The 23,996-nt window shown below is 41.1% G+C and overlaps 1 protein-coding gene across 5 annotated transcripts in view; it reads left to right on the top strand.

Annotated features, from left to right (window-relative positions):
- The window catches only part of LOC122931134 (phosphatidylinositol 3,4,5-trisphosphate 3-phosphatase TPTE2-like), a 75,271-nt gene that overhangs the window by 39,545 nt on the left and 11,730 nt on the right, over positions 1-23,996 (top strand). For all 5 annotated transcript variants that reach the window (XM_044285095.1, XM_044285091.1, XM_044285094.1 and 2 more), the window contains 9 exons: positions 332-431; positions 4,383-4,446; positions 6,009-6,073; positions 7,011-7,071; positions 12,784-12,865; positions 18,698-18,786; positions 20,654-20,715; positions 20,900-20,980; positions 22,524-22,629. In XM_044285095.1, coding sequence (XP_044141030.1) covers positions 332-431; positions 4,383-4,446; positions 6,009-6,073; positions 7,011-7,071; positions 12,784-12,865; positions 18,698-18,786; positions 20,654-20,715; positions 20,900-20,980; positions 22,524-22,629 — 710 coding nt within the window. The remainder of the gene's footprint in view (positions 1-331; positions 432-4,382; positions 4,447-6,008; positions 6,074-7,010; positions 7,072-12,783; positions 12,866-18,697; positions 18,787-20,653; positions 20,716-20,899; positions 20,981-22,523; positions 22,630-23,996) is intronic.

Here is a 23,996-nt window from a genome sequence, read left to right as displayed (position 1 = left end):
GGCGGCCATCTTGCCTGAACTGTTCTTAACAGCATTTACACAGCATTAAAAAATCCAAGTCATTGGATGTCTTGATTGTTCTTTCACAGTTAAATTCCACATGAAAAATGTTGATTATGGTTGAAGTAATCAATGTTCCTCAACTTTAATGTTTGGGCAGCTTTGTTTTCTATTATCGAGAAATTAGGCCTTTGTTCTTTCAATGGAGAAAGAAGGATGACTGTTGATTTGCTGCTGCTTAGGGTGGTAATATCTAGAGTTATAGTCATACCATACAATATGCATACAAATATAGATCTTTTAACTATTCGGATATATTTTGTTCTTCCAGAATGGTTAACTTCTTCCGAGCCTTGAGAATAATTATCTTGATCAGAATATTCCGTCTGGCTTCTCAGAAAAAACAGCTTGAGAAGGTCACTCGTAGAATGGTGAGTTTGGGGGTCACTAAAACTTTAACTTGGTATCTGTTACTCACCTGTTCTGGGATCAAATGAATTACTCATATAAAAGTTACACCGACTAATAAAACAGCTAATGAAACCCATCACTTTTGCAGCATTGATAACATCTGCTGTATAAGGAGCCTTCACTTGTTGCTTTGTCTGTGATGCCAGTTGTGCAACTCTATAAGTTGTCAGTTTGGGTGAGGCCAAGAGCATGTCACCATTTATTTTTCCTTTCCTCTGATCCGTCAGAAGAACAGAAAAATGGATCCTGTATTTAAAGCATCTGTTATGCACATTTGGCATCCGTTTTTGCCATTTCAGCCTGAGATCTGTTAGTTTAAATGCAAAAATAGTCCTGCAGGTCTTTTTTTTCTGTCTAAAATAATGGCCACAGCGGATTCACTTTAATGGGTCCGCGATCCGGCCGTTCCGCAAAAAGATAGGACATGTTCTATCTTTTTGTCGGAACGTAAGTACGGGAGAACCCCACGGAAGCACCCTGTAGTGCTCCCATAGGGTTCTGTTCCGCACCATTCCGCATCTCCGGATTTGCGAACCCATTGAAGTAAATGGGTCTGCATCCGTGATGCGGAATGCACACGGAACGGCACACCGCAATACGGCAACGGGGCCCACACGTTCGTGTGCAGGAGGTCTAAAACTGATGACAAATGTGTATAACGGATGCTTTAAATACAGGATCCTTTTTTTCTTGATTTTTCTGTTCTTCTGACGGATCAGAAGAGCAGAAAATTAAACGGTAATATGAACCTGACCTAATTTGTCAACAGGACTTTGTTTTCCGTCCTGCGTAACGGAAACCAGACGGATCCGTTATGCTTGTCCATAGACTTCTATTATGATGGATCAAAATGGAATGCCTCTTAAAGGCTTCCGTTTTACATTCCGTCTACAAATTCCATTGTATTCTGCTATAAACAGAACCTATAGCAGAATACCCTAAGACAAGTGGCAACCAATCCTAACTAGTGCTGGATCGTTTGTGACAAAAATGTAAATGACAAAAATGTAAATGTGATTAACAGAAAATTCAACCTTGATTTTGATTATAGAGTGGTGGCTTGGGGCGTGACTTACCACGGGGTGTTATACGGCACCAATAGATTGACCATATTTTGAGTTCTGTGAACACTTTTTGAGAGGTGAGATCACAAAAAAAGCTGTTTTGGCATACATTTTTTTTTTTTTTTTATGGCGTTCACTTGATGGGATAGATCATATGATATTTTTGTAGAGCCAGTCATTATGGACATGGCGATACTAAATATGTTAATTTTTTTTAATAGTTTTACTCAATAAGAGCATTTTTCGAAAAAAAGTCATGTTTTTGTGTTGCCATTTTCTTAGAGCCATATTTTTTTTTTAACATTTTTCTGGCTATGGTCTTGTGTGAAGGCTTGTTTTTTGCAGGATGAGGTACCATTTTTTTGTACATATGACTTTTTGATCGATTGATATTATGGGGCACATTTATTAAGATTGGCGTTTTAGATGCCAGTCTTAATAAAGGCCCTGCACTAGTGGTGCATCCGCCAAAGTTATGAAGAAGCGCTAGCCACTCCATGACTTTGGCGCATGCAGCACCAGTTCTAAATGACAGCTTCCGAGCGGTCTTACATTGAGACCATTTTCTACACCTAAAACAGGCATAGAAAATGATAAATGAGAAGGGCCTTGTGGCCCACCCCCTTCCATGCCCATGTCATGCCCACAATTTTAGACCTGGCGTTAGCGGGGTAAATTCGCTCTAACCGTTGTTCCGCCATCTGTGCCTGAACTATGCCTTATTTAGACGTATTTCAGATTAATAAATGACCCCCTATGTTTTTTGGGAGGTAAGGTGACTAAACATTTTATAGAGCTGGCTGTTACAGACGCGATGATACCAAATATGTCTATTTTTATAAAATACTGTTATGTTTATTTGTTTATTTTTTATTTTACACTTTGTGCCCCCATAAGGTCATACAAGACCTCTGACAGACACTTAACTTCACTTTCTTTTTTTTTACTAATGATTTCTCCTGTAACTAGGGCTGACAAAGTAGCCCCAGTTACAGGGGGAACACAGCCCCCAGAGAAGCTGTACTAGCCTCAGTGCAGGGCTGATCGAGGTCTCGGCGGGACAGGAATTACAAGCGGTCATTCAGCACTGTGTATACAGCGATCTAGAAGGTAGGGATACAGGGGAACGGTCCCTTCCCTATTTATGGGGTGACCTTCTGTCGCTGACAGCGGACCCCCGCTCAACAGCTGCACGATTAGTGTGCAGCTGCAATCTCTGAATGAACTTTTACAGAACGTCCAATCAGAGATAGACTATATATGTCACAAAACCCAACTGAATAAACTGACATAGGCAAAGTGCCGTCGGTTAATCAGGCTGATTGTTGGTTTCTTTCTTTTTTTTTTTCGTTTATAGGCCCAGCCCTACTATTAATCAAATCAATAATTATTTCCTAATGATGTGCAACTCGTTTTTGCTGGAGGCCTTGCATGCAAATAAACGTTAGCGTTAGATGTTATCTGAAGGACCAAATACTGTATTTCAAATGTTCTGTGTTGGACTACACCTTATTCTTTCTTTATGAGTGGTTGTGGTTTGTCTATGCTGATGGGATATTCAAATCTACCTCTCTGGCCGAGATGTCACTTCGCTGGTATCCAGAAACCAAGCATGTCTGTCAACTACAGTATATCTTTATTCTTGTCCTGCTTGTTAAAACTCAACATGGAGAAAACAGAATTCATCATCTTTCCCCCATGTCACTCAGCCCCCCTACCAGACCTACCCATTACAATTATCAGCACAACGCTTTCTCTAGTCTCACATGTTCGATACACTAGGATAACAATTGATTCTGCCCTGTCCTTCAAATCACACATACAAACCCTTACCGCCTTCTGCTCCCTTCAGCTCAAGAACATCTCTCATATTTGGTCAACTAAAATGCTAGTGCATGCCCTTGTCATCTCCCACATGGACTACTGCAAACATCCTCCTCTGTGGCTTCCCATCTAGCACTCTCATACCCCTCCAATCTAGTCTAAACTCTGCTGCCAGGTTAATCCATCTCTTCCCTCATTTCTCCTCTACCTCTTCCCTCTGTCAGTCTCTTCACTGGCTCCCCATTGTCCAGAGAATTCAGTTCAAAATACTAACGACAACATATAAGGTCGTCCACAATCTATTCCCTCCTTATACCTCTGACCTACTGTCCTGAGACATTCCCACACATAATCTCAGGTCCTCACAACACCTCCTCTGTTTTCCTGTTTCCCTGTTTTCATCTTGTCTATTTCTCACACAGTCATCTACAGGATTTCTCACGTGCCTTTCCCATAATATGGAACTGATTACCCCAACAGATCAGACTCTCCACATCATCCAAACCTTCAAAAGCAACCTGAAAACCTTCTTCTTCAGGAAAGCCTACCACCTACAATGAGCATGCTGCCTCCACACCGCCAGATGAGCAGCCTTTACCCTCACCTACTATGTCTTTCCCTTGTAGATTGTGACCTCGCCAGCAGGGTCCTCACCCCCTCTGAACCAGTTTTTTTTAATACGTTCATGCTCATGGAACCTATGTTGTTTTATATTACGGATATATATGTATATCCCCTCTTAGATGTACAGCACCATGGAATTAATGCCACTTTTGAATAAATAATAATATTCAAGTGATAAAATTTAAATGATAATGTCCTCAAGACCAATGTCATTGGACATCAATAATGATGCTCTGAAAAGTGTGAACTTGTTGGAAAATGAGCCTGAGAGACTCCTGTCAATAGTGGCAGATGCCCAGCTGGAGATGCATCCTGCTGACCTGCACTAATATCATCCAGGTCAGGGATGGGCAGGAGGAGAATTTATGCATTTTACAAGTATCATTTGTTATTTTGAAGGTTTCTGAAAACAAAAGAAGATATCAGAAGGATGGATTTGACCTGGACCTCACTTATGTCACTGGTGGGTATCACAAGATATAGACCAGGCAGTATTATGAATATCTATAATAGGTATAAAAACACATTAATTCAACCTGCTTATGAATAGCACCATACTCCTTGATAAGTCAGTGTTTGTCCATCTAGAAATAATCATTATGGTAATTGGTCAATAATTATACTTCACAGAAACCCGAAAAATATATTGTCCTCTAAAATCTAGGGCTTAAAAGGAAAGTATCACCTATTATTAATTTTATGACATAAACCAGATACTGATAAACATTGAGGCTGCCATGTTTTAGCAACATTCAAAGATAGGATTTAGAGCAATTACTTGCCGTAGGAACCTCTAGTCTGGAGATGACTCATTGACTTTTATAGAAGAGTGTTGTGAGCATGTTCTGTGACCTGTGCGGAGGTCATTGTGCAGGGAGGAAGTGAACTGTCACCATTACCTAATATTAGTACCACATCCTGTGGTAACTACTTGCAGCTTTATAAGAAACCGATTACCTTTCATTACCTGCTGTGTTGATAATGAGAAGACTTCAAACTATAAAACAGCAAGTGTCAGCCCATTATGAAGCTCATTGGATGATAAGTTAATGATCGGTATATCATAAACAAAATAAACAAAAGTTCTTAAAAGTATGCTTAATATAAAAATTTGATTTCAGTAAAAAATAATTTTCTTATGACATTCCCTTGTGGATTTCAATATCAGATCAGTGGGGGGTCTGACACCCTGCTCCCCCACCAATCAGCTGTTTGAAGACGTCACTGTACTTCTTGACTGCTTAGGCCTCTTTTTAGGCAATATGATGTCATGCTTATTGGTGCAGCTTAGTCCCATTCAATTGAATAGGGCTGTCCTGCGATAACAAGGACAACCTCTGTCAAATGGGCAGCTCTTGGTAAGCTGCAAGGAGGCTGTGGCACAGACTGGAGCTCCGGTGAGCGCCGCAGCTTCCTTAAACAGCTGGTCGGCAGAGGTACCTAAAGTCGGACCTTGACTGATTGTACCTTTTATTATGATAGAAATTAACATCTTATCTGACCACCATCCATTATGAACCAGTGAAACTGGACAAAGATGCTTTGGAAAGAAAATTTCAATATCCAGTACATTAAGGGGAACATTTATGAAGACATGAAATTTAGATGCCAGTCTTCGTCCCTCCAGTGCCAGCCTCAACATAACTTAGGCGGACTTTACACTGGTCTAAATCTATGCCAGCATTTTTGCAGGTGTAGATTCAGACCAGCTTCTACGCCTAAATAAAACAGGTGTAGAAAATGATAAATGAGACAGGCCTGCCGACCTTTCCCCTTCCCCGCCTACTCCAGGCTCCCTTTTTTTAGATCTGGTGTAAGCGGCGGAAAAGGGAAAAAGTTGCAGATTTCTGCGACAGATATAGGCCTAAGAGTGGTGTATATGTGTTCATACATGAGCCCCTAACACTTTATCAAGAGCATAAAGCTAGACAAACCATCTCTGGAAGAAATTATATCATACTTGTCCAATGCTATGTTGTCTTGGGTTTGTTTAAAACTATTGTGTATTTTCTATGATTTTCATAGACCGGATAATTGCGATGTCATTTCCATCATCTGGAAAACAGTCTTTTTATCGGAATCCTATAAAGGTATGTCTTTACTAGGGACTATTTTAATTCACTGTTTCTTAAGTCCTCAAGGAACAAGCATCAGGACAAAACAAACAGAACTTTGATGGTTTCCCAAAACTCAAGTGCCAAATATAGATTTAGTGAAGCTAAGCAAAGCCAAGTTCACATCAGCGTTCAGCCCTTCCATTCTTCTGCTACGTTATAGGAGCAGGAGAATGGAAAGGACGGACTCAGTGAGCACATAACTGAGCCGAATGGAGCCTAAAGGGCCCCATAGACTATATCGTGCATGCAGGACTTTTGTCTCCGCTTCAAAAATCTTCCTCTGGGAGGAAACCTAACGGACCCTGTTATAGTCTATGGGGCCCTTTAGGCTCAGTTCGGCTCAGTTATGTGGCGAATACGTCCTTTCCATTCTCCTGCTCCTATAACGGAGCAGAACGGAAAGGCTAAACGCTGATGTAAACTCAGCCTTAAGCTGATCTGTTATATGCTGCCGCATGTGATGACCGCATTTTATATGGACAGGGTTATTTTACTATTAGCCCAAATAGAACAAAAATCCCTATAGGCCCTTGGTTCCCTAAGGCTAAAATGCCCTAATAAAGAGTTCAATAAACTCATAGATATGGGTCCACTGTATTCATGTGGGGAACCCACCACCTGCCCTCCTCTTCAATGTCTGACAGGGTGGCATATACCTGTTTCTGCAGTCACTACTGCATGCACTACTTTTAGTCCGGGTGCCTCTCGCCGTGCGCTGCCGTGCAACCGCCGGGACTCCGCCCCCGCCCTTATTATAGTCAATGGGGACGGAGCGGCAGTCCGGGGGCACACGTGAACTAGCGGCAGGATGGATCTGACAGGCTGTTCACCCACCGAAACAACCTGCCGAAGTCCCCTGCCGCTAATGTGAAAGTAGCCTAAGTCTGAATTTATTATTTGTTTTTTAAAGGATGTTGCACGATTTTTGGACTCCAAGCATAAAGACCACTACAAGATATACAACTTGTGCAGTAAGTAGTGGTTAATGCGGGTATGTGATTTTTGGGTGCAGATACAATGACATCTTCATTTTTAGGTCAACTACAATGTAGTTAAAGGGCTTCTGTCAGCCCACTAAACCGTTTTTTTTTTTGTTTACTAATAATCCCTATACTGCGAGCTCCCTATACATAAGTTAAATAATCAATTTGGTTCAGTAGAATTTGATAAAAAGCTATTTTTAAAATATGTAAATTACCTTGCTACCAGCAAGTAGGGCGGCTACTTGCTGGTAGCAGCCGCATCCTCCGATCCTAATGACGCCCCCTCCACATTGTGATTGACAGGGCCAGGGAACGGAATCGTTCTCTGCTGGCCCTGCCTGTTTGCAATCAAAATCCAGCGCCTGCGCCGCGGCCGTACCTATCTTCAATGTGCGCAGGCGCACTGAGAGGCGGCCGCTCGCTCGGCCGCTCCATCCTCAATACGCCTGCGCCGGGTGTAGATGTGACATCATCGAGCAGGCATATTGAGGATGGAGCGGCCGCGGCGCAGGCGCCGGATTTTGAATGCAAACAGGCAGGGCCAGCAGAGAACGATTCCGTTCCCTGGCCCTGTCAATCACAATGCGGAGGGGGCGTCATTAGGATCGGAGGATGCGGCTGCTACCAGCAAGTAGCTGCCCTACTTGCTGGTAGCAAGGTAATTTACATATTTTAAAAATAGCTTTTTATCAAATTCTACTGAACCAAAATGATTATTTACCTTATGTATAGGGAGCTCGCAGTATAGGGATTATTAGTAAACAAAAACAAAAAAAAAACGGTTTAGTGGGCTGACAGAAGCCCTTTAATAATTTAGAATATCATTGAAAAGTTCATTTATTTCAGTAATTCAATTCGAAAAGTGAAACTCATATATTATATAGTAACATAGTAACTTATGGGGTAAAGTAGAACTGGTTTAGTTGCCCATAGCAACAAATCAGATTCCATCTTTCATTTTGGACAGCTCCTTTGGAAAATTAAAGTTGGAGTCTGATTGGTTACTATGGGCAACTAAGCCAGTTCTACTTTGCACCAGTATGATAAATGACCCCCTTAGTTTTTAAGGCTGAAAAAAGACCTCCGTTCATCCAGTTCAGCCTGTTATCCTGCAAGTTGATCCAGGTAGAAAAATTTTTCCTCATTTTAGGGGAAAAAAAATTCCTTCCCGACTCCAATCAGGCAATCCATGACCCTTCTCCAGAAATCTAGGAACTAGAACCTTTAATATTATTACACTCCAGAAATACATCCAGGCCCCTCTTGAACTCTTTTAGTGAACTCACCATCACCACCTCCTCAGAGAGTTCCAGAGTCTCACTGCTCTTAAAGTAAAGAATCCTCTTCTATGTTTGTGTACAAACCTTCTTTCCTCCACACGCAGAGGATGTCCCCTCGTCACAGTCCTGGGGATAAATAGATGATGGGAAAGATCTCTGTACTGACCCCTGATATATTTATACATAGTTATTAGATCTCCCCTCAGTCGTATTTCTTCTAAACTGAGTAGTAAAGTTTAATGTAATCTGCAAAAATGTATATTTTACTGTGCAAGCCTTCTACAAGATCATTAATAAATATATTGAAGAGAATAGGGCCCAATACTGACCCCAGTGGTACCCCACTCGTGACAGTGACCCAATCTGAGTGTGTACTATTAATAACCACCTTCTGTTTTCTATCACTGAGCCAGTTAGTTACTCACATACAGACATTTTCTCCCAGTCCAAGCATTCTCATTTTCTATACTAAACTTTTATGTGGTACAGTGTCAAATGCCTTAGAGAAGTCAGGATATATGACATTGATTGACTCACCCTGGTCAAGTCTAAAACTTACCTCCTCATACAAACAGATTAGTTTGACATGACCGATCCCTCATAAAACCATGCTGATACAGCGTTAAATGCTTATTTTCATTGAGGTATTCCAGGATAGCATTGCTTAGAAAACCCTCGAACAGTTTACCCATGACAGATGTTAGACTTATTGACCTAAAGTTTCCGAGCTCTGTTTTTGACCCCTTTTTGAATATTGGCACCACATTTGCAATCCTGTGGAATTCTCAGTGTCAATATAGAGACCTGAAATATCAAATATAAGGGTCTGTCTATGACATTACTTAATTCTCTTAGTGCATGCCCTCTGGACCTGGTGATTTGTCAATTTTAATCTTTTTAAGACACCGCTGCACTTCTTTCTGGGTCATGCAGGCCACTTTTAATGGGGAGTTTACTTTGACCCTCTGCATTTCATCTGACAGTTCACTTTCTCCACATTGCTCACTACAACTCCTCCCTCATCACTCTGTAAAAGGCCAACAATTTCCGGTTTTAACTTTTTCCCATTTATATAATTGAAGAACATTTTAGGGTTACTTTTAATGAGTCTCTCTGTCTCCAGCTTGGCTGATTTTATCTGTCTTTTACATATTCTATTTTTCCTTATATGGTTTTTCAATCCTACCTTTTCAATTACCTTCCTGTTTTAGTGATTTAAATGCTTTATTTTTGTCATTCATTGCTCCCTTTACATTTCTATTTATCCACAATGTTTTTTTCTTGTTCCTCACCCTTTTATTTCCATACAGTATGTACCTTTCACAATTAGTGTTTAGGATGCCTTTAAAAATACAGTATCCCATTCTGTGGCTGCTTTCCTATTCCTGAGAACATTGTCCCAATTAGTGAGGCTAATGGCCTCTCTTCGCTGGTCAAATTGTGCTTTTTGGAAGTTTGGTGTTTTTGTGCCTCCCTGAAGAAACACTCTTTTGAATGATAATTGGAAAGTTATTATTTTATGGTCACTATTTCCAGGGTGTTCCCCAAACTGCACATCTGTTGCTCTGTCCGGTCTATTGGTAAGTACTAAGTCCAGTATGGCCGTCCCTCTAGTCGGATTCTGAACCAGTTGGGAAAGGTATTTGTCTTTGGTTATTGCCAAGAACCTGTTTCCTTTATGAGATCTATAGGTTTTAGTGCCAGCCCTTCTTTGCTGATATTACATTGTTTCAATGATGGATCCATTTTTTACCGTTTTTATGACCGGACACAAAACCGCAGCTTGCAGCGGTTTTGTGTCCAGTCACAAAACAATGCTGATGGAATGGATCACTTTCCACTCAGAATGCATGACGAATCGGAAATGTTTTTTTCCGGTATTGAGATCCTCTGCTGGATCTCAATACTGAAAAACAACAACACAAATGTGAAAGCCTAAGAGGTTTATGTATATTTTTTACCCTGCACCTTGAACTGTTCTAGTCCCTCCTTCTATTTCTCCCCCAGTTTCATTTCCTCTCCCCAGGTCTCTGGTAATTACTGGTGTTGTGTGAATCAACAAAGCAAATTGCCTTGCGCTTCGTGGTAACGAATCAAGTTTTCCTAAAATGGTGGTTGAAAATAAAAAAAATTATACTTGCCTCATCTACTTGATCACGGAAAGGCGGTTTGCTTCCTTCTTGATTAAAGAAAACCCGCCAAAGAACCTACGGAGAGCAAGAAGACGTCATCACACTGGCCACACGGCCAGCGTGATCACGTGGTGACGTTGCGCAGGTTCTTTGGCAGGTTTTCTTCAATCAAGATGGGAGTGTACGGCCTCTCCGCAATCAAGTGGATGAGATAATTTTTTATTTTTTTTATTTAACACCAAATTAACCCCCGAGGAGATGAATTTGACTCTCAGATGCCACGATCAGCATTGAACGCGGCATCTGAGGGGTTAAATGATGGGGGCCGCGCGATCGCCCTTCCTCATCATTGCAGCTGCTCCATACAGTGAAAAGCAATTCGTGAGGAAGTAATTCGTAAGGAATCAAATTTCATGATGAAGTTTGACGAAGCTGTTGAATAAAAATTTTCAAAACTTCGCTCATCTCTAGTAATTATTCTCTCCCTCCCAGTCCCTAGTTTAAGCATTTCTGCAAACTTCCAGCCATCTTCCCCCCAACATAGCTGCACTTTCCCCATTGAGGTGCAGCCCATTCCTCGCCTGTAGCCGACAGAGCAGTTGGCCCAATTGTACAGAAACGTAAATCCTTCCTTCCTACACCAGCTCTTGAGCCTATGTAATCTCCTGATTCATCACACACAGAGTGATCTATTTCAAGCGTTTATTTATTTTAATGTTGATGATTATGGCTTCCTAGCTAATGGTCAGTATTGTAGAAAATGACAATATCATATAAGACCAATAAAAAAATTATTTTTAATACAGAAATGTTGGCCTACTGAAAAGTATGTGCAGTGTATGCACTCAATACTTGGTTGGGGCTCCTTTTGAGTGAATTACAATAGTGTTATAGAAGCCCAGGTTGCTTTGATGGTATCCTTCAGTTCACCTGCATTGTTGGTTCTGGTGTCTCTCATCTTCCTCATAATACCACATAGCTTCTCTATGGGGTTTAGGTCAGGCAAGTTTGCTGGCCAGTCAAGCACAGTGATACCATGGTTATTAAACCAGGTATTGGTACTTTTGGCAGTGTGGGCAGGTGCCATCTCCTGCTGGAAAATGAAATCAGCATCTTTATAAAGCTTGTCAGCAGAGGGAACCATGAAGCACTGCGCTGACTTTGGACTTGATATAACACAGTTGACCAACACCAGCAGATGACATGGCTTCCAAAACATCACTGACTGTAGAAACTTTACACTGGACCTCAAGTAACTTGGATGGTGTGCTTTTTCACTCTTCCTCCAGACGCTGGGACCTTGATTTCCAAATAAAATGCAAAATTTACTGGATACGTCTCTGTGTGGTGGCCTTTGAAGCACTGACTCCAGCCACAGTCCACTCCTTGTGAATCTCCACCAAATTCACTTTTTCCTTCCACTCAACTCTCTATTAATATGCTTGGATACAGCACTTTGAACAGCCATCTTCTATAGCAATGACCTTTGGTAGCTTACCCTCCTTGTGGAGGGTGTCAATGACTGTCTTCTGGACAACTGTCAAGTCAGCAGTCTTCCCCATGATTGTGTAGCCTGCTGAACCAGACTGAGGGACAACTTAAAGGCTTAGTATGTGTTTTGTGTTTGTTAACTGATGAGAGTGTGACACCATGAGTCTACAACATTAATCTTTTTCACAATATTCAAATTTTCTGATATACTAACTTTTGGGGTTTCTTTAGCTGTAAGCCATAATCATCAACGTTAAAAGAAATAAATGCTTGAAATAGATCACTCTGTGTGTAATGAATCTATATAATATATGAGTTTCACTTTTTGAATTGAATAACTGAAACTTTTTTTTTAAGATGACATTCTAATTTATTGAGCTGCACTTGTAAACCACTGTTTATAGCAGTCCTATTTCTCACAGCTATCCTTTTCTTCTCAGGCATGTTGATCATTAATGGGCATACACTACCCATGCTATGTATGAGATACATGAGCCTGATGGAGTCCAAAAGTGTCCTTCTGGTCTCCATAAAGTTCTTATATGTCAGAATATCGAAACAAACTATGGAATACTGTAGTAGAGTATGCCACTCCATACAAGTTCATCCAGTGATAAAACATATACTGTGCAGTGTACTCTATAGGTGTTGGATGCCGCTGTATCATATCTGTTGAATGAATACATCCTGGTGTATGAGTTAAACAGAAGTGATGTGAACAGAGCCTTACCTGTGTGTTCATAATTCTGATTTCTTGTGTAATTTGCAGCTTTTAGCTCACAAGATCTCTCTTACAGGTGAAAAGGGCTATGACCCAGAATTCTTCCATTACAGAGTGGAGCGATACTTTATAGATGACCACAATGTCCCGGTTTTAGCGTAAGTGCATTAAGTCTGTGGTAATAGGCAGGGTTGGACTTTACCACCATACAAACCAACCAAGGCAGTCCCCAAAGATTAGGGGGCCCCCTTTTGGCCACAATCGGTTGGCTGAAAAAAAGGACTAAAGGAGTGGACATACCACCTGTTCAGACGGTCAAGCTGTATAGGGAACCCAGGGGGTCCTTTCCAGCTGTAGAGCAGTAGCAAATGTGCCCAGTATGCACTGCTTAGTGTGGATATTAGCAGACCAATGGAGCTGTATGATGACGGCGGAACTTAGCAACTTTACTTGGGGTCCCAGAAATGCCAAATCCATCCCTGGTAATAAGTCTACTATTGATGGAAAATGGAAGGGATTGTTTAGTTATATGTAAGAAAAAAGTAAATTCACCTTTTTCTGCTTGTTGTCAGTGACTGGAGATATTCTGTGGGTCATTTATTAAGCTGAAATACACCTATATTACGGCTAGTTGCACCACAATCTGTGCCTTCTTCCCGCTCATGGTAGGTCTAAAAAAGTGGGCGTGATGTGGGCGGGGAAGGGCCGGCAGGCCTGTCCCATTTACCATTTTCTATGCCTGTTTCAGGCGTGGAAAAAGGTCTAAATATGAGACAGCAAGGAAGCCAGCGCCTCTTCATAACCTTAGCGGATCTACCACCAGTTTAGTTTTTTTTTTAAGACCAACGTCTAAAATGCCAGTCTTAATTAGTGTTGATCAAGCACCAAAGTGCTGTTGTGCTCGAGTAGAACACTTTGCGATGCTCTGGTGTTCTACTGAGCACCCGAGCACAATGGAAGTTAACGGGGGAACCCCAGGCACCCCCTGCTCTGAAGAGGGGAGGGTCTCGGGACTCTAGTTCGGCTTAGGAGTCCCTGCTCTGACTCAATATATAGCTATATCCATATATGGAGTCAGTGTTTGGGGACACCCCAGTGTATTTAAATCCAATTTCAGAAAATTTTCAGCAAGGATTTGAACTCCCAACATTGTACATTAGAAGCAAGGACCTTATCCACTCAGCTATAAAGCTGAATGCTAAACTGTGTCAGTTTCTGATGTAGTGAGTATTCCTATTCAGCAGAAGACTTTTTTTTTTTTTTTCTGTGCAGGTTAACATGTAGCTGTATAGTGTAGTGGTTAACATCCTTCCCTCTAATGTATAAGGTTGGGAGTTTGAATCCCTGCAGAAACATTTATATATATATATATATATATATATATATATATAGTTTTAAGCCATAATATATTTATATATATTATTATATATTTAGAATATATAATATATTATAATATATGTAAATATATTATGGCTAAAAACATCAGTAGTAGTTTACCACATAATTTGCATTCATATATATCAGAAGTATGATTTTATCTATCTATATATATATATATTCCATCTGCGGAAGCCATCTTGACGCCTGGTAAATGGGCCTGACCTACGTTCCATTTATAGTAGGTATAATATCACTTTAATTTAGAATGATCCCCATTTCTCAGCTCTATTGTTTGTATGTGAAATGTTGTGCAGCCAATTTTTTTATCAACCATGTTTGCTTGATGGATATGCACCTGTGACTATGAATATGAATGTGCTAGTCTAAATCTTCTTGTAGTATTTTTATTTTTTTAAAGTAATTACACATTTATTTTGTGCCATACATTTTTTACAATTACAAAAAGAAAATATTCTATTTCTGAAATGTTTCTGCCAGGATTCGAATTCCCACCATAGTACATTAGAGGCAAGGACCTTATCCACTCAGCTATAAAGCTGAATGCTTTTCAGAAACATTTCAGAAATATATATTTTATATTTTTTGGGGTAATTGTAAAAAATGTATGGCACAAAATAAATGCGTAATTACTAAAAAAATTAATAAAAAATAAAAAAATATATAATCATACTTCTGATAGATATGAATGCATAATATGTGGGAAACTACTACTGATGTTTTTAGCCATAAAATATATACATATATTATAATATATTATATATTCTAAATATATAATAATATATGTAAATCTATTATGGCTAAAAACATATATATATATATGTTTCTGCTGGGGCTTGAACTCCCAACCTTGTACAATAGAGGCAAGGATGTTAACCACTACACTATACAGCTACATGTTAACCTGCACAGAAATATAAAATAAGTCTTCTGCTGAATAGGAATACTCACTACATCAGAAACTTCTATGAGATTTTTCTGACACAGTCTAGCATTCAGCTTTATAGCTGAGTGGAAAAGGTCCTTGCCTCTAATGTACAAGGGGTTGGGAGTTCAAATCTTAGTAGAAACTTTTCAGAAATAGATGCTAAATTACATTTAAATACACGTGCTTGAGCACACACTGTGTTCGGCTGTAAAGGGGAATATTAATCACCAATATTTATACATTTATAAAAATACAATACTTTCGCTATACTTTGCCTTACACTAATCACTACGCTAGCTGCAAGCGCCTTACTAAACTAACTATCGCCAATAACTACACATTACACAGATAGTTACAAGTAACACAGTATTTATTACCAACAATACACTACGCACGCAATACACTAACAATAGAGCACTAAATATACAGTACTAAACTACACTACACGTTCCCACATTCCACCCATAAACTAACTATACAGTTCACACACACATAAGTATTAGCAGCCCACCCACCTGACTAATTCTATCCCTAAGGTACGACAAGGGTTAACGGTGGCACTGCAGGGGTGTATGCAGGCCACCGACACAAATACAGTATTGCAGGGCTACACAGCAATGCAAGGGTTAATACCTTAATTAATTTAGTAACCAGGGGAGTAGGGATTTGGATATGCAGGGGTTTGCAATATCAGGGGTGTAGGGGTTTGGAGGTCAGGGGTTAACCAGGGGAATAGGGGTTTGGTTATGGGAAATCAGAGGGTTAACCAGGGGGGGGAACAGGGTATAATCGTTGGTGGGATAGGGGTGTGGGCTCAGGGGGTGTGGACCCTTCTGTTGAGTGCAGGGGCCGCCGGATATTTATCCCCGGCGGCCCGCACTCCCGCACCACCCACCAGGGGGCGCGCGCGCCTGCCCATCAGGGCCACGTGGGCCGGCGCAGTGATATGACGTCACTGCGCCGGCCCGCGCACGCACATCGGGGACGCGCTATGGGCTAACAGGCGGGAGATGCCTTTGATATCCCGCCTGTGGTACTCTGCATTCCGGCCAGCGAGATGTTCATTTTGCTGCCGAAATGCGCATAATAGAAGAAGGGGAGGCTTCTCCCTTTCTTCTATCATGCATAATATTCTCCAGCAGCGCTGGAGATAATTACAACAAAGGACTCAGATTCTGTTAATTCTGGGTTCTTTGTAGTCTTTAGGATGACCGGACCTTAGTCCGGTCATTCTGATACAATCAACCAGATTGCATCTGTGTGAATGCTTGGGGCACATTCACACTGATGCACCTGGTTTAAGGTATAGGGAGGGGGGGGGAATACACATATACAGTACAGACCAAAAGTTTGGACACACCTTCTCATTCAAAGAGTTTTCTTTATTTTCATGACTATGAAAATTGTAGATTCACACTGAAGGCATCAAAACTATGAATTAACACATGTGGAATTATATACATAACAAAAAAATGTGAAACAACTGAAAATATGTCATATTCTAGGTTCTTCAAAGTAGCCACCTTTTGCTTTGATTACTGCTTGGCACACTCTTGGCATTCTCTTGATGAGCTTCAAGAGGTAGTCACCTGAAATGGTCTTCCAACAGTCTTGAAGCAGTTCCCAGAGATGCTTAGCACTTGTTGGCCCTTTTGCCTTCACTCTGCGGTCCAGCTCACCCCAAACCATCTCGATTGGGTTCAGGTCCGGTGACTGTGGAGGCCAGGTCATCTGGTGCAGCACCAATCACTCTCCTTCATGGTTAAATAGCCCTTACACAGCCTGGAGGTGTGTTTGGGGTCATTGTCCTGTTGAAAAATAAATGATGGTCCAACTAAACGCAAACCAGATGGAATAGCATGCCGCTGCAAGATGCTGTGGTAGCCATGCTGGTTCAGTATACCTTCAATTTTTAATAAATCCCCAACAGTGTCACCAGCAAAGCACCCCCACACCATCACACCTCCTCCTCCATGCTTCACGGTGGGAACCAGGCATGTAGAGTCCATCCGTTCACCTTTTCTGCATCGCACAAAGACACGGTGGTTGGAACCAAAGATCTAAAATTTGGACTCATCAGACCAAAGCACAGATTTCCACTGGTCTAATGTCCCTTCCTTGTGTTCTTTAGCCCAAACAAGTCTCTTCTGCTTGTTGCCTGTCCTTAGCAGTCGTTTCCTAGCAGATATTCTACCATTAAGACCTGATTCACACAGTCTCCTCTTAACAGTTGTTCTAGAGATGTGTCTGCTGCTAGAACTCTGTGTGGCATTGACCTGGTCTCTAATCTGAGCTGCTGTTAACCTGCGATTTCTGAGGCTGGTGACTCGGATGAACTTATCCTCCGCAGCAGAGGTGACTCTTGGTCTTCCTTTCCTGGGGCGGTCCGCATGTGAGCCAGTTTCTTTGTAGCGCTTAATGGTTTTTGTGACTGCACTTGGGGACACTTTCAAAGTTTTCCCAATTTTTTGGACTGACTGTAATAATGGCCACTCGTTTTTCTTTACTTAGCTGCTTTTTTCTTGCCATAATACAAATTCTAACAGTCTATTCAGTAGGACTATCAGCTGTGTATCCATCTGACTTCTCCACAACACAACTGATGGTCCCAACCCCATTTTTAAGGCAAGAAATCCCACTTATTAAACCTGACAGGGCACACCTGTGAAGTGAAAACCATTTCAGGTGACTACCTCTTGAAGCTCATCAAGAGAATGCCAAGAGTGTGCAAAGCAGTAATCAAAGCAAAAGGTGGCTACTTTGAAGAACCTAGAATATGACATATTTTCAGTTGTTTCACACTTTTTTGTTATGTATATAATTCCACATGTGTTAATTCATAGTTTTGATGCCTTCAGTGTGAATATACAATTTTCATAGTCATGAAAATAAAGAAAATTCTTTGAATGAGAAGGTGTGTCCAAACTTTTGTTCTGTATTGTATATGTGTATATATATTATCAGGAGGACATATAAGGGGCATAGTTATATAATGTATTCTAAGGGGGATTATAGATATATATATGTTATAAGGGGCCACAGTCATATATATATATATATATACTAAGGGGGCACATATTTCCCACAGGAGCCACCATGAGCCTCTGTGGGTCACCATGGGCAGACGTGCGCAGATGCTGGGCACATCTGCACACAACCTCCCATAAAGTAACCATTAATGCATGCATATATATCATACATGCATGCACGTGTTTGCATGCATGTATGTACGGTATATATATGCATGCGTCTCAACCCTTCCTCAACATCTCGATCAACACTAGTCTTAATAACTGTTTCCATTGTTCTGCTCCTATAACATAAGTCAGGACAAGTTTCCAGCCTCTAAATGAAAACAAGAATATTTCCATTCATTGGCATCAGGCAGAGATTTTGAAAATGGTGAGCAATCAAAACAAAATAATCTGCAGAACTTTTTATTATACAATTTATGTGCACTAAACTAGTAAATCCTTACAGGGTTTGTTCACACGTGGCAGATTTCTGTATCAAACCATCTGAGTAGGGGTTATAAAAATCCAATGCAGCAATATTCCAGTGATATGTGTGGGATTGATTTCTGAAATTCGCCATGTGAACATGTGCCATTGGGTATTCCACATAAGCTGTCAAGTAACTGCATTGCCCTTTTCTTCCTATTTAGGGACATGTTGAAGTTCACAGCCAGTGTACGTTCTTGGATGGCACAGGACCCAAAGAATGTTATAGCCATTCACTGCAAAGGAGGAAAAGGTAATAATGGAGTTCGATCCGAATTTCAGGGAAAATTTTATTTGCCGTGAAGCCGATATTCCTTAAAATGGCGTAACCCCCCCCCCCCCAAAAAAAAACACATACACACCTCATCTGTTTGAGCGTGAAGAGGCCGCCGCAGCCACCTTGATTGAAGATCCCACGCAAAATCTCGTCCGCGGTGATGTATGATGTCACCACGCTGGCCAGAGATAATAGCGTGCGTGCAAGATGGTAGCAGCGGCAAGAGTCTGTGCTTTTAATACTTTCTCATTTTTATTTGCCTTTTATGTCATTTTTATGCATGTTACATCCAGAGTTTGCACATTTAAAGGGAATCTGTCTCCAGCGACCTCCCTATGAAAATGTTTGCATGCACACATTGATGTGATTCACCTGATTAAAGCGCTGTTTTTCGTTTGTTGTCTTTTGTTACCGCTCCCTGTTATTGCACCCCTACTTACAAATTACTTTGTGACAAAGTGCATTTTTTTTGTAAAATTCGGAGAATCAGCCGAATCAAATTTTTTAATAATTCGCTCATCTCTAGCAATCACATCACTCAGCCCCTTTGGGTTCAGTATGGATCCACAGTGATATAAGCTCTGTTCAGTAGAGCCATGTGATGTCAAGGTACTGCAGATTGAATATGGACCTTAAAGGGTTCTCTGACAATTGAGAAAATGAAAATACTTAAATAATAGTTTAGTATAAATATATTCCCAAATACATTTCATTAGCTATAATGATTCATTTTGTCTGGGGAGCAATCATTAGGAGAAATAAAATAGCCACCATCCTATTAGTACACACAAAACCTGTCCTAATCACACAGCAGGATAAGTTACTTCTCAACGCTGAGCTAAAGAGTTGCCTCATACGCCTCTCTACGCTGCTTGTTAGGAATTACGATCCTGAATACAACTGATAAGATCATCAGCTGAATCTGTATAGGAATGGAGTTCATGAGGAGACATGAAGTACAGAGAGGACAGACAGGACAGTCTGTGGTAATGGAGACTGATTACAAGTGCTGCTGCTCATTATCTACACCCCCACCCTCCTTTCTGTACTTCATGTCTCCTAATGAACTCCATTCCTACAGAGATTAATCTAAAGATCATATTAAACTGTATTCAGGATCATAATCTCTGACAAGTAAGAGAGGGAGATGGTGCAGCTCTTTAACTTGTCCTCTTGTGTAATTAGGACAGGTTTTGTGTGGACTAGTAGGATGGCAGCCATTTTATTTCCCCTGATGATTGCTCCCTGGACAAAACGAAATATTTTAACTAATGAAAGGTATTTGGTAATATATTTATAATGAATTTATTTACAGGATAACGTCGTGGCACCCTGCTTAGTTTTGTCACTACTGGATGTCGGGTTCCCACCCCGTTATATCAATGATAGAGAACTCCAGCAATATGCGGTGCAATAAGAGTAATTTTTAATTGAAGATGCGGCAATTTTACACGTGACGTTTCGGCCATATACATAGGCCTTCATCAGATTAAAGCCGCTTTTTGATAGTGCCTGGGCGATGCTGGTGATCAGGTAATGCGCAGAAAATATCTGCTGCTTTGAAGAATCAGCCGCTGAAGTAATATTTAAGTATTTTCATTTTCTTAATTCCTGGAGAACCCCTTTAAATACCGCCATATCATGGCTTTGGGAAAAAAAAAAACTTTATCTCATAGTAATATAATCATGTCACTGCGTAATATTATATTAGTTGGATGTTTTTGGGGGAAATTTTTGCCTAGGATGAATCTTAACTATAACTATAGTATAACAGATATAGAACTGTGTAGAGTGGCCAGAAAAAGCTAAAATCTATTGCATTATATTGCATTCTATATTATAGGCAGGACTGGCACCATGGTTTGCACGTATCTTGTTGACTCAGACCAGTTTGAGAGTGCAAAGGTAAGTGGAATATCCCTCTCCCACCCTGAAATAGCGTCTACATTGTGAGGGGCGCTAATCACCCCAATGATACCCACCAGCACCTACATGTCCAGCGCTTATTCACTGACTATAGGGCAGACTCTTTATGATCATGTCCAGAGATTGAATTGTGTTGTGAATTCCATGTCTTGGTTTTGCTCAGGAAAGTCTGGATTATTTTGGAGAACGTAGGACGGATATGTCAGTCAGCACTAAATTCCAAGGTGTGGAAACACCGTCCCAGGTAAGCCTCCCGGCACTGATCATTTTATAGGAGGGATTTGTAGGACATTAGTATGGAATGGGGATTACAATGATAAGGTGGAGACTGCACATGTCAAGATTTGCTTGCCAGTTAGTTGTACTATTCTGTATTACACCAACGGATTTCTGACAGATTTTCTGACCAATCATTGGTCAGATGGTCATTTACACACACAGATCTTTTGTCTGATTGGGAATATATTGGTCAGATAATCTGTTGATTTAACAAAGCCCTTAGTTGCAACGTTTTGGATGGCTCCGCGTCCTTCAGGCAAACAGAGTTCATGCAACCATGGATCAATGAGAATGGGCATAAAGCAGGACACCAGCAGTGATGAGTGCTGGACTGCTGCACATTTCCACGTCTAGAACTGGTGTCCTGCTTTATGCTCCTTCTCATTGATCCAAGACTGCATGAACTCCATCAGTACATCTGAAGAAGGCTGCTGTTCTGTCCGAAACGTTGCAACTTTAATGTAATTCAATAGGCAGCCACATTAAAGTCCCCTGGCTAGATAAACTAAGGGGATTAATACACCTGCCCGTAACAGTAAGCACTTCAGTCCATCGCATGGATTTCAGTATTGTGCATAGAGGAAATATTAATTCTTGCTTAGGGGTTGTCTCACTTTAGTAAATAGCATTTATCATGTAGAGAAAGGCTCTTACTAATGTATTGTGATTTTCCATATTGATTCATTTGCTGGCAGGATTTATTTTCCCAGCACATTATACTTTGATTGTATCCAGGGGTTATGACCATCCTGCAATCCAGCAGTGGTCGCCGTGCTTGTACACTATAGGAAAAAGTGCCCGCTTCTCTGGTGGCCAGGACTGCGGGAGTGCACGTAGGCACGCATCCATAAATGCACCCATCCTGACCACCTTGTATCTGCACCGTAGCGGTGGCCGTAACCCCTGCATACAAGCAGTGTATAATATGGTGGAAAAATGCATCAAGCAATTAAAGGAGGCAATATGGACAATCACAATACATTAGTAGGTGCCTTGTATTAACCTTCTCTACATGATAAATGTTATTTGCTGAAGTGAAACATCCCCTTTAAAGAGACTGTACAAGACTAGAAAACAGTCTGCTTATTTTTCCAGGGAGAGTGCCACTCCTGTCCATGGTAGTGTCTGGTACTACAGCTCAGCCCATGTAGGCCATATCTAGTATTGCAGACACAGCCTATGGAATGAAGCTTAGCTGCAGTACCAAACACAGCCTATGGACAGGAGTGGTGCTCTTTCTGTGATAAACAGGCTTCTCCAGTGTTTTTTGAGACTAATTGTGTTTTTTCTGTCTCATCGTTTCCCATTTAACTGGAGTACAGTAGACTTGGTATGGTTGGGTGTACTGATACCATGGTAAGATCATGATTATATATTTAGTTTGCGCATGGATGTTGGCCAGATATTTTATTTCTGTATTTGGTTCAGCCATGTAAGCTGACCATTTACTAAAGTCCTTTTTCTGCGAATTTCATGATCTGAGCGGTCTTTACTCTTTGGATTTTCAGAGTCGATATGTTTGTTACTATGAGGTTTTGAAGAACAAGTACAACTTACAGATGCCACCAGAGAAATCACTCAGGATCCGAAGCATTAGAATCCACTCCATTGAAGGTGACTGTTTTCTGGCTTGATGCTTGGTACTGACCACTTCATAGCTAAAGGGGACTGGTTATTGCCCTAATCACTGGGGGTCTGGTAGCAGGTACACCTAGCAATCAGTTGTTATCACTGGGCAAGCTGTAGTATCATATGGGGGCCACTGAATTCAATACATGGTCATGTAGAGTCCTCCAGGGCATTCGCTATTTTTTGAGGTGGCTCTCTACTGTGGCTAACAGACGAGTGTCCGAGGCAAGGGGAACTCTATCTGTATCATCCATGTGCCCTAACTGGGTATATCGGCAAGGGGGGTCCCATCGGGACTTTAATGTTGCAGCTACATAAGTTCAGTGAGTCTTCAATATGTTCCCATTAGTGCCAGCCATGGACTACTAGAATATTGACCCTCCCCAGAAAAGATTTGCCCCCCTAGAACATTTATTAAACAATGTGTAGACTCAAGATGGTGGCTCACCTCAGGCAGAGTTCTGGATCAGGTGCTGCTAGCCCAGTAAAGAGGAACACCCCTCCTCTAATAGTGGAATATAGCTAAAATCAAAATTAGGGCGAGCACTCACCACTTGGCACCAGTTGGTTATGAATAAAATATTTATTAAATCACAAAGATAACGCGTATATTCAAAATGTATACTAAAAACTTCAAATGGAATAAAATGAAATAAAATAACAATTCACATGTATAAGAAACTGTTACTAAAATACGGAGTCACTGATATATACAATCTGGGCAGTTAATGATAAATTTGCATATCAAATTTCCATATGCGCTTTAGATAGTTCATAAATGTCGCTCCAAAGTTGGTAATGAGCGAATAGGTCAGGTCGTGCAAATGTATCCAATCTGAGTGATTAGTAGCAAACAATGCGCCTCAATTTTCATGCGCAACTCAGAACAGTTCACGGATATCGCTCCAATAATAAGCGGGCGGATCAAACAGTTCCTATGTGGACACGTACTCTGGTGTCTTAGATAACGATGGTTTAATCAAGTACCGTGTCAACTTAGCAGGATACAGTTGTAATGTTCCTACCTTCCACTCCGAACGCTTCTGTGAGCGTGTTGGACAATTCAGCGGCAGAGAGCAGCTCCGGCGTCCGGCTTGTAGCTCTTGTGATGTGCTGTTCTCTGATCTCGCGGGATTTCGCGGAGTCTCGGAGGAGGTATAGGTCCTGAGTGATACGCAAGATTCTGTGCTCGGCGTCTCAATACTTTAAGTTCTTCTGCTTATGTTGCTGTTTGCATGGCCATGCATAAATTGCGGAGATTTCTTTCACAGGTGTGTGCCCAGACGCGTTTCGGGAACTCTATCCCTTCGTCAGTGGTACACCAACACCTGTGTTTCTCCGCTTTTTATATC

This window comes from Bufo gargarizans, chromosome 3, assembly GCF_014858855.1.
Source record: "Bufo gargarizans isolate SCDJY-AF-19 chromosome 3, ASM1485885v1, whole genome shotgun sequence".
NCBI classification, from domain to species: domain Eukaryota; kingdom Metazoa; phylum Chordata; class Amphibia; order Anura; family Bufonidae; genus Bufo; species Bufo gargarizans.
This window is presented reverse-complemented; position numbering and strand designations above follow the sequence as displayed.